The sequence below is a fragment of the Asparagus officinalis genome, chromosome 8, assembly GCF_001876935.1.
Source record: "Asparagus officinalis chromosome 8, Aspof.V1, whole genome shotgun sequence".
Lineage (NCBI taxonomy): Eukaryota > Viridiplantae > Streptophyta > Magnoliopsida > Asparagales > Asparagaceae > Asparagus > Asparagus officinalis.
In genome coordinates, this window is record NC_033801.1 from 121,958,819 (window position 1) to 121,969,936 (window position 11,118).

At 40.4% G+C, this 11,118-nt stretch overlaps 1 protein-coding gene across 2 annotated transcripts in view; it reads right to left on the minus strand.

Moving 5' to 3' along the window:
- LOC109851314 (3-ketoacyl-CoA synthase 11-like) overlaps positions 7,386–11,118 on the minus strand; it is a 5,830-nt gene continuing 2,097 nt past the window's right edge. Inside the window, exons 1-3 of one of the 2 annotated variants that reach the window (XM_020421382.1) lie at positions 9,589–10,052; positions 7,919–8,496; positions 7,386–7,762 (exon numbers count right to left, since the gene is read on the minus strand). In XM_020421382.1, coding sequence (XP_020276971.1) covers positions 7,558–7,762; positions 7,919–8,496; positions 9,589–10,038 — 1,233 coding nt within the window. In that variant the 5' untranslated portion in view covers positions 10,039–10,052 and the 3' untranslated portion in view covers positions 7,386–7,557. Of the gene's footprint in view, positions 7,763–7,918; positions 8,497–9,588; positions 10,053–11,118 lie in introns of those variants that run through there. The other variant, XM_020421381.1, reaches the window with a different exon arrangement.

The window sequence follows — 11,118 nt, forward strand, 5'->3', positions numbered from 1 at the left end:
GCCCGGCGGGCCGCCCCCCCCGGCCCCCCCGCCGAAGCGGTTTGGGCTGAATCTGGGTTCCAGACCCGTTTCATTTTGGATTATTATAAATAGCTAAGGTGTGTTTCTAGGGTTTGGAGTGCAAGGGTTTTGAGCTGAAATAGAGGGGTTTTGTTGGGCTTCTATTGTAGGAGCATTTGGAGAGATCAAGTGTGATTTGAAAAGGGTTTTTTTGTGAGATTTGTAACCCTAGTTGTATCCCCTTGATTTCTAATAGTAAAAACTTCCCTTTTCTTGCCCCGTGAACGTAGGCATTGTTAGACCCTAGAGGGGGGTGATTAGGGTCTTATGCTAATCTAATCCGATTAAATGCCAATTAAGATTAATTAACAAATTATTCTTGCAAGAGAGATATTCAATATGTTACAAACAAGAATAAGCAATATGAACTAAGGTAAATATCCTAGCAAAGAGATATACTATGAGATATATGCAAGGATATATAAACAACACAAGGGTAAACAATATGAACTAGATAGTGGATGATATAGATAATGAGCTAATGACAATGACGATATAAGATATGAACATAAATATGAAAGAACGTCAAAGCACACTCAAACAAGCAATATGATCACGGGGTTCGGACCTTCCGTCCTACGTCTCCGCTCCGGTGTACAAGTGTATTACAAAGTAAATCTCACAATAAGCACAATATAAATCAAATGATTTGTTCTCTAAACAAGGTGAGAACTCAATTAAGCTCACTCTCAATGTCACAAACCCACAACCCTAAATTATACTATGAATGTAAATACTATAAGCTCAATAGGTTGTGTGTGAACAAAGAGAGAAAAACAATATAAACTCAATATAAAATCTAGCTTATGAAATTAAGAACAAAACTTATAAAATGCTAGAATTGAGTTTAAGGAAACTTCTCTATAGATGACAAGAGAGAGGGAGAAGAGTGATTGCTCAAACACCAAATGATGATCTCCACTTGCTCTTGTGAAATTGTCTTCACAAACCAAAACACTCAAATGCTTAAAAGCTTCTTAAACCAAACTTAAACAAACACTAAACAAGTTTAAACCCTTATTTAAAAACTTCTTTAAAAACTTCTTAGCCAATTTAGAAGAGATCAGCAATGGGGTATTTATACCCTCTCACAACTCAGCCAAAAACCCCAAGCAAAAAGACAAAACAGCCCCAAGGAACGCTCAGAAAATAGCCGTTGAAAAAAGCAACGGTCATATAGTCGGTCGACCGTCGTCGGTCGACCGGAAAATTCGTCGGTCGACCGAAAATTTTCATCGGTCGACCGGACCGGTCGACCGACAGGCTTCTGTCGCCCAGAGAACTTTTGACCTCAGGTTCGGTCGACCGACCGAATACTGATACTCAAAAAACTGTATATCTGGTTTTAAAACGCTGTTTAAAAATATCAAATAAATTCCAAAAAATGTAAAACTTTAGGGAATGATTGTAGACATGATAATAAACATGCTACAATGACTGGTTTCGAAAAAGGACTTCCCAAATGAAAAATATCATCATTTTTCAAATATGTTCAAAACCATGAAATGTTTGATATTTTGATATTTTGACTTAAACAACATTTTGAAACCTTATGAAATGATTGTATAGACTTGATAAAAGATATAACATGTTGTTATGAAGTCTATAACCTAGAAATATCATATTTTCATAAAATTGCATATTCTATGCAATATATACAAACCACTAAATATGATTTCATTAAATATAACTTGTTAAAGACGAAATCATATATAGGCACATAAACGTGAAACAAAATAGTATTTTCCAATTTTATTTATTTGTTTCATATATAAACTCGAAACCTATTAAACCAAAAAACATATATGTATATATATAACTGTATATATACAAAACCAAAACCAAAGCGTGTATGTGTGTATATGATTGAGCTTAAAGTACTAACACACATAATATAAAACCTAAAACTAATTTACCCAAGCTTGATCTTGATCTTTATTGTAGCTCAACTTGGTACACATACGGATGAAGCTTGAACTTGATCTTTAACTTGAATTGTATAGGCTTCAACCCGACATTCCGCCAACCTCCTTTGGATATCATCGTTGAAGCTCTATTTCATCCATCCTCCAACACGTTGTTTGCCTAGAATAAATACAAAAACATAAACACTAGACAAACAACATTAGAAGTAAATTGTTTGTTAAACATCATCAAAATAAGAAGACCAACAGGCATCTCGTCGAACCACGTTAAAACTGGTGTTGATTATTTGTGCTAATTGAGTTGGTGTGTTTGGCTTTCTCTCTCGGCGATTTGGTTTTGGATCTCAGCATCGGGGGTTTCCCCCAACAAGTGGTATCAGAGCTCCGGGCAACGCTTGGGCTTTTTGGAGGAGTAGATCAGTTGGAAAGTTCATCTAGAGCTTTGGTTGGTGTTAAAGGTGGGATATTTATGGTAAAGTTTTTCTCTTTTTCAGTTGGATCGATTTCTTGTTTGTTCCGCAATTGTTATTGGATGTTTTGAGATATATGGCCGGGAAAGGATAAAGGTGGGGAGAGTTCTTCTAGTGTGAAAACCGTCCAAAGTTTGAGTATTCATTCTATAAAGATAGATGTGGAGAAGTTCAATGTCACAAATAATTTTAGACTTTGGAGATATGAAGTCTTGGATGCGCTAAATGCGCAAAATTTGAAAGATACATTGGAGTTGGACGGGAAACTGGATGGCATTGATGAGAAGGTTTGGAAGAAAATGAATAGAACGGCATGTGGTGTGATTAGGTCTTGTCTTACTCAAGATCTAAAATATGATGTGATAAATGAGACTTCGGCAAAGAAGATTTGGGAAGTCCTAGAGGGCAAGTATTTGACGAAGAGTGTCAAAAATCGCTTGCATTTGAAGATGAGGCTTTATCGCTTACAATTGAAGAAGGGGACATCCATTAGTGATCACATGAACCACTACACGAAGCTTCTTGCGGATTTGACGAATGTAAATGTCATGGTTGAAGATGAGGACAAGGCGTTGCTATTGTTGAGTTCCTTGCCCGACGAGGAATATGAGACCTTCGTCCTTACTCTTATTAATAGGAATACATCTCTTTCGTATAGTGAGGTCACCGCGGCACTTGTGAATTATCAACTTCGAAAGAAGGAAAATAAGATTTCTATTGAGCTGGTAGCGGGGGCATGAGTCGTAAGAGCTAAAAGTCCAAACCGTGATAGGAGGTCACAGTCTAGGGGGCATATCCTATAGTTGGTAGGAATCAGTGTGCTTTTTATAGAGAGGATGGACATTGAAAAGCCGAATGCCTAAAATTGCAAGCCGGGAAGAATAAGGGAAAAGCTATTCAAGCTTCAGAGTTGAATGTTGCCAAGGCTAGTGGTGATATTTTAGATTCGGATTCTTTGGGCTATTCGTGTCCAACTCTTCCGTTAGTTAGTGTTGCCGACTCCACCGAGTGGATGTTGGATTCGGATGCTACTTACCACATATGTTCTAGGAGAGATTGGTTCTCCAGCTTTCAGTAGTTGGAAAGAGGGGATGTTATGCTCATGGGCAATGATCACAAATGCCCTATTGGTGGTATCGATACCGTTCGGATTCGGATGAGTGATGTGATGATTCGGGAGTTGGTTGAAATGATGTTTGTTCCTTAATTGAAGAAGAACATCATTTCACTTGGGGTATTAGGAGGCAGCAGGCTATAGGGTGATCTTGGCTGATGCATGCTTGAAGGTCACATTGGGGTCCATGATTATGATGAAGGGCATCAGAAGGAGCAACTTGTATTATTTGCTTGGGAGCACGGTGATTGATAGAGAGCTGACAACTTCTTTGGTTAGACTGTGGCATTATTTGTTGCTGGGATATATGATTGGTTATGTCATGCATAGATTGTTGAGGAATGTTATGTCCTGTTGATTGAAGTCCTTTGAGTACGTTGGGATAAGCGAGAAGACCGCGGTGGAGTTTGGCACTTCTATTCATCGATTGAGGGGTCTTATTGGAAGTGTTCAGTTAGGCATTAGGGGGCCTTCCAAGGAGGCATCATTGGGATGTAATCGGTATTTTGTTTCCTATGTTGGGGATTGTACTAGGTATTTATGGGTTGCGACCAAGTCCCGTTGGTATGAAGCCCTAGTAGTCCGCAACAGTTGAAGGAGGTGTATTGGCAGAAAGGTTACCCATCGTACTAGTTCTAGTAGGGGTTCTTTCTTGCATTCATGCCGAGCTCATGGCAGTTGGAGACATTTCGTAGGAGAAGAGACATTGGGGGCGACGAGATGAGATGGCGGATTCGGTGAGCTGTTCCTTTCTGAAGAAGGATCGGCGTTGGTTGTCGAGCAGTGGATTTGATATTTGGGCTCCGACATGTTTGGACCATCTTATGAGGTCGCCGACTGCTGCATTGAGAGTTGTTAGATCTAGTGGAGCTGTTTCAGACTTTAGGTTGTGTCGGATGTTTGGCTACCCAGTACTTGGTCACATCGTGGATGTGAGATTGGATCTTATTGCACGATTGGGATTCAGAGGCTCTTTTGGCTATCAGTTGAGAGCTTCCGAGTTTGTTTAGAGCAGGTATGTCACATTGGACTCTCGGCAGGTAGAGAGTGTAGATCAGATTAGTGGGATATCATAGCGGGTGGAGGGTGATGGTACTCTATATTGGGTGGAGATTACTTCACATACTCCAGGTCATTCTGCATTATTTGGGATTCCAGCTGATATGACATAGTTTGGGGATCATAATGTTCAGGATACAAATGATGAGTTGGTAGATTCGAGTGCAGCTGGTGGATGTACCTTGGATATGGTCATTGGGTCACCTCAGGTGGAGGTGTTTAGATCGTGTCAGTTCGGGGTCATTGGTGAAGCTATCAGCCGCAGATTGGGTGTTGATGTTGATGAAGAGTTGAGAACTCTTCTTTTGGATTGAGAGCCTTTGGAGGCCATTGGGTGAACTACGTGAAGGCTTGATTCCTTGGACTAGAGGATACGTAGGCAGTCTTTATGATGCAGCCGATTTGGTGAGTAGAAACTATTGCTTTGGGTGAGTGTTCGCACTCCCGTATGGGTCTCAACTTATTATGGATGGAGTTCGTTGTCATGAGTCTGTTGCCATGACGTACTGAAAGCAACAAGTGAGGTATTTGGTGTGGTCAGTGTCGGTTCAGTTTTGGGAGAACGTTCGCCGGGGTGGAGATTTGTAGGACTGGTAGAACAGTTGATGGAGCCTGGGGAACGTTTTGGATGGTCGGCGTATCACCTGTGGAAATTGCTGGCGGTCGACCTCGTTCGTGCACAAGGGCCTCACTGTACCTCTGGATCTTTGGCGGTCGACCGTGGCGATCGACCGTATTTTTCTTCTGGAGTTTGGTGCCTGCTTCTGGAGTTGCCGGACTTGCGGTTGACCTGACGGGATCGACCGGATGCCCTGCCTTGCGTCGACCACCACGGTCGACCGCCCGAAGCGGTTGGGCTGAATCTGGGTTCCAGACCCATTTCGTTTTGGATTGTTATAAATAGCTAAGGGGTGTTTCTAGGGTTTGGAGTGCAAGGGTTTTGAGCTGAAATAGAGGGGTTTTGTTGGGCTTCTATTGTAGGGGCATTTGGAGAGATCAAGTGTGATTTGAAGAGAGTTTTTTGCGAGATTTGTAACCCTAGTGTATCCCCTTGATTTCTAATAGTGAAAACTCCCCTTTCCTTGCCCCGTGGACGTAAGCATCTCGCCGAACCACGTTAAAACTGGTGTTGATTATTTGTGCTAATTGAGTTGGTGTGTTTGGCTTTCTCTCTCGGCGATTTGATTTTGGATCTCGGCATCGGGGGTTTCCCCCAACAAGTGGTATCAGAGCTCCGGGCAACGCTTGTCTAGATACCTTCTCCACCGTAGCTTGCTGATTTTAAGCAAGGCCAATTGTAAGGAGCAGGCGATATTTTTAAAGGAACTTCCTCTACTGATTTTGATATCTTGTTATCAATCTGTTTCTTTTCCTTTGAAAGCAATATGTTTGCTATAGTGATTAATTGATATGTATAAAGCTGACAAGATTAGGAAAAGAAGGCTGCCAAAAATTAGGCTTCATATCAAGAAATGATTGGTGACACTTCAATCCTATAAACAGCATATGATAAAGTCAAGTGATCCTTACAAAAATGCACCTACTTGATTTTTTTTTTTTTTTAAGTCTTAAGTGATCCATACGAAAATGTGTTGTGCGCGCCGCGGAAGCGTGACAACCAAACGGGCGTGCTTCGAGAACCAAATCAAACAAACGTCGAGATAAAGGCCAAACAAATCAAAACAACGGCACAAATCCAAACACAATAGTTTTACGTGGTTCGGCAAGTTGCCTACGTCCACGGGGCAAGAAAGAGATGAGGTTTTCACTAATAGAGAAAGAGTACAAACTGAGATTACAAATCACTCGAAGGAACAAACTAATCTCACCAACAAACTCTTAATCTCTCCAAACAAAACCCTAAACAAATAGCTCAGAAAATACCTTTTTTCTGTGCTCCAAATATCCCTAATTTTTCTTCTCCACCAATTTTCTCTTCCAATTATTCCATATATATAGAAATCCTAAAATCATAAACATACTAGGAATTCTAAACCAAAACCAAATCAAATTAGGAATCCTAATAACCTATTACCAAAATAGATTAGGAATCCTAATAATCTCATGTTACCAAAGTAGACTAGGAATCCTAATAACCTCATGTTACCAAAATAAATTAGGAATTCCCTATCCAACAAAATGCACCTACTTGATAAGATCAAACGTATTGTGGATGGTCCTGACCTTTAATTAAGACCCTTCATAAATTTTTATCAATACACTTTCAGCCACAAACAACTTCCAAAATCTAATACGACGCTTTTTTCTTTCCCCTTTGGCACATAACACAAGCTGTTGGAACATTTATTACCTGCTTTAAAACCTACTTGTTGGCTTGCACTTTTCCAGTGAAGTTTTTTAATCAAACTTCATGCTCAGATCCCCTTCAAATATATCCCACACAAACTCAAAATAATATGAAGTTCATATGTAAATGGTCATGTCTAAGATAGTAAATATTGGGACAAATTGAATTCATCTTTGAAAATTTTGAACATAGTTCAGGTTTTAGATTGTTCAAATATTTGAGTTACAGTTCAATCTGGATTTTACAGATATAATTAAGAATTTTACATCAAATATCTTGTAATAAGCATAAATCATCACTGTTAAGCACAGCTTTCCTTTCATATAAAATTATTGTCTTAGTATATTCATCCTTAGGACTTATCATTTATATAACAGATAACTGTGTATAATCACGCAGAAAAATTATTCCCAGCTCTTGACAATCACATAACCAAACAACACATTTTGCTGCAACCAACAAAGTTCTCTTTTATGTAAATAGCGTCCTTAATCATAATAACCACGCTACATAAAATCATAATAATTATCCAACAATATCTCTCTTGAAATAAAATCTCCCTCCATCCCTCCATAAAATCTTACCCTCCAATACACTATGGCATATATAATCTTAAAGGAATTATAAGTTAATTGTTGCAATTTTGGGCACATGAACAGGGAACTCATCAATAACATCCATCCATGGATATTTCTCCTCAGGCTCGACATCCTTCAGAGCTCTCCAAACCAAACTGTTGCACTTGAAACCCGACCCGAATCCAATCTGCCAAATTCTATCCCCCTTCTTCACCCTCCTCTTCGCCTCGGTGTATCCCAATTCATACCTGTCAAAAAAAGTTATCTCCTGTTATTCATACAATCGAAAAAGATAAAACTACAAGAGTCAAGAGAAATTTTTCACTGAGCTAGGGGGTCTCATCTGGCAGTAAGTTCAAAACAATGGCACTACAGGTAGTCTATCCGCAATTATCTAACAGTACCATAGAGAGCTGCTCGACGTGTTGCCAAACCGATACAAAGTCATCCTCGACGGTTCCAGGTGCCATTCATCAAGCCCCAAATTCTTCTCTAACTCATCCAATATCGCTCTTCCACCAGCATGAATGCAGAAATGCTCGAAAGCTTTCTTGAAATCGGGCACGTAAGGTTTACTACCCCTCCTTTTAAGCAGCTTTCGCTCGATCAACGAGAGTAAAAATCTTAACTGTTCTGATATTGGTAGTACTCTAGGTCCTAACGTCGTGATATTGGCTTTGAGCGCGTCTCCAGCGACGGTCATGAGATCTTTGGAGAGCGAAACGCCAACTTTACCCTCGTCGTCCTCCTCTTGGGTGACGCAACTGTAGGATGCGTCGTCTGAGCCCTTGTGGGTCCGGATTAGGTCGGAGAGGACGTACTTAGCACGGTGGGCATCGGAGCGGTGGTTGGAGAGGAGGATTGCGGCGCCTCCGATGCGAAAGAGGCAGTTTGTGACGAGCATTGAGCGCTGGTTGCCGTAGTATCCGTTGAGGGTTATGTTCTCTGTGCTCACTATTAATGCGTAGGACTCAGGATGCACCTAAAACATGTACAAGAAAAATCCAGGGTTAAAAACTTAAAATGGCGCGATATGTTCTTATCTTTTGTTTTCAACATGAGCATTTTGTTCTCTTTGCTGTAGTTTGTATCCTCACTTTTGTTAGTGTGTGTTTGGATTTCAATGGGGTTAAGGGAAGTTAAGGGAAACTAGGTGAGAGAAAGAAAGGGAAGTGAGTTCTCTTCCCTTTGGTTACACCCTAATTTGGGGGTAACAAATTTTATACTATTAAGGGGTGAACTAAGGGAACTAGGGTGAATAACTTTACCTCCCAAATGTTCCCAAACAAGTTGAATGGTTCCCCTAACTTCCCTTAAACTATAATATTTCCTTATCATTGAGGGTTAATTGCGGATAGAACCCCTATAGTATCGCTGTTTTGGACTTACTGCCCCTCTACATTCTTTAGCCTTAGGGAGTCATTTGTCAATGAATAGTTTTCTCTTCTTAACTTGACGGTAAAAGAGTCAAAACATTTTCATTCGGGGGGCCTACCTGCAAACATGATACTAGAGGGATAGTAAGTTCAGGACAAAGGTTCTGCAGGGGAACCATCTGCAATTAATCCTACTAATAACACCCATCATTATTATTATTTTTTTACTTTTTACCTTGTCATTATTGTGTTGTGCCCCTACCGTATTGATGGTACTCAAACTACTCATGCCCGCATTCTAGCTCAGGATAAGCAAAGAAAGGTCTACCCGTGAAAGCAAAATGTAAATATTGACAAATCATAGAACATTAATGTTGGATGTTGCTACAGGGACCCAAATAAGGGACCCAAGACATGAGACATGTGAGGTGTCACCATCCGGTTGCATGATGCACTATTCATGAACATTAATACCTCAAGGACCCAAATAAGGGACCCAAGGCATGAGACAGGTGATGTGTCACCATCCTGTTACATGATGCACTGTTCATGAACGGTGCATCATGCAGCCGGATGGTGACACCTCATATGTCCCATGCCTTGGGTCCCTTATTTGGGTCCCTGTAGCAACACCCATCATAGAATAATGAATCTATTCTAAGAAAAATCAAATCAAATAAAAGTTTAGCGTGACTGACCTTAAGAAGTTGTTTAGCTAGCTCAACGGAGATGAGCCCAGCACTGCATCCCATGCCACTAAGATTATGGCAAATGACATCCTCTCTAAGCTTATACCTATTCAAGATCATCTCAGCGAGAGACGGTGTGGGACTGAACAAGCTACAATTGACAATCAGTATGTCAATAGCCTTAGTCTCAATCCCAGTCTTTGCGAGCAACTGATCCACAGCCCCAAACATCACCATCTCCCCCTCCTTCCTCGCCTCCGATATCCGAAGATCCGGTGGGATCGTCGCCACCGCTGGCGGGAAGTACGTAGACTGCCCGACCCCTGACCGCTCCAGTATTTTCTTTTGGAACTGCACGTTGGCATCGGTGAACATGCCGAGCACTATGCTCCGTTCCACAAAGGCCTCGCGGGTGTACTTGCAGGATTCCTCGGGCTTGTAGCACGAGAAATCTATCATGTACACCGGACGAGGCCAGCACCACAATGTGGCTCCAAGAATACATAATCTCATCATATTGGATATGTTTGGTTATAAAAATGATCATGAGAGCGAGGAGTAGTGGCATGATGCAGCCATGCTTTGCATAGCTAGGCATGGCTCAAAACAACTTGATTGAGAAAAAAAGGGGAGACGAGAAACAAAGGGCGTACCAATTTGGAGACTCGGTGAAGAACAAGGAGATATTATAGGGGTTTGGAAACGTGTGGAGTTTGGAGGCAGTATGGGAGGCTTTAAAGGGATTATTGAGTGACAAAAATACACCAATTATAACTTTGTACAGTGGAAGATGGCGTTCATAAATGTTGTGATTAATGATAGCATGTGATTGACCGGCTCAAAGATACTGTGCTCTTTTAAGATCGGGTGACAGATGAGTTTGGATTTATAGCGTCCACTGTTGGAAAAATCATGGGGAAACACTACTATTAATCACCATCACATATTGTTTGGTAAATAATTGTTATTTACCTTGAAGGAAGAGTTAAATAAATGTGAACCAGGGGGATAACGTTAGTGTATGCTTGAACTAAAGCACCACAATTAGGGGTGTCCATCCGGCCCGGCTCAGGAAACCGGGCCCGGGTCGGGCAAAACCGAAGCCCGGACCCTGGTCGGGTCCGGGCCCGGGCCTGAGAGGGCCGGGCTTCGGGCCGGCCCGGTTTTTTCCTATTTTTTATTTTTTTTTAATTTAAAAAAAACAATAAATTATAAAATATACATAAAAATTACAGAAAATAACATAAATTTTTTTAGTAACTTGAAATGACATAAATTATAAGTACAAAAAATTATAAAAATAAAAAATGATAAAAATAATTTCTTTATTAATAATCAGTAAATCCTTTACAATTATAAATTTATTTCGAAATTTGTCGCATCACAATAGATGAGTAAATCCCAATTAGGTTAGCACTTACTTACCCATATCACTATCATTTGCAACGTTTTTTGAAATAATTCATTACAAATTTAAAGGTAAGAAATAAAAATTACAATTTGATGAATATTATCTAATCTTTATATCTATCTGCTAGT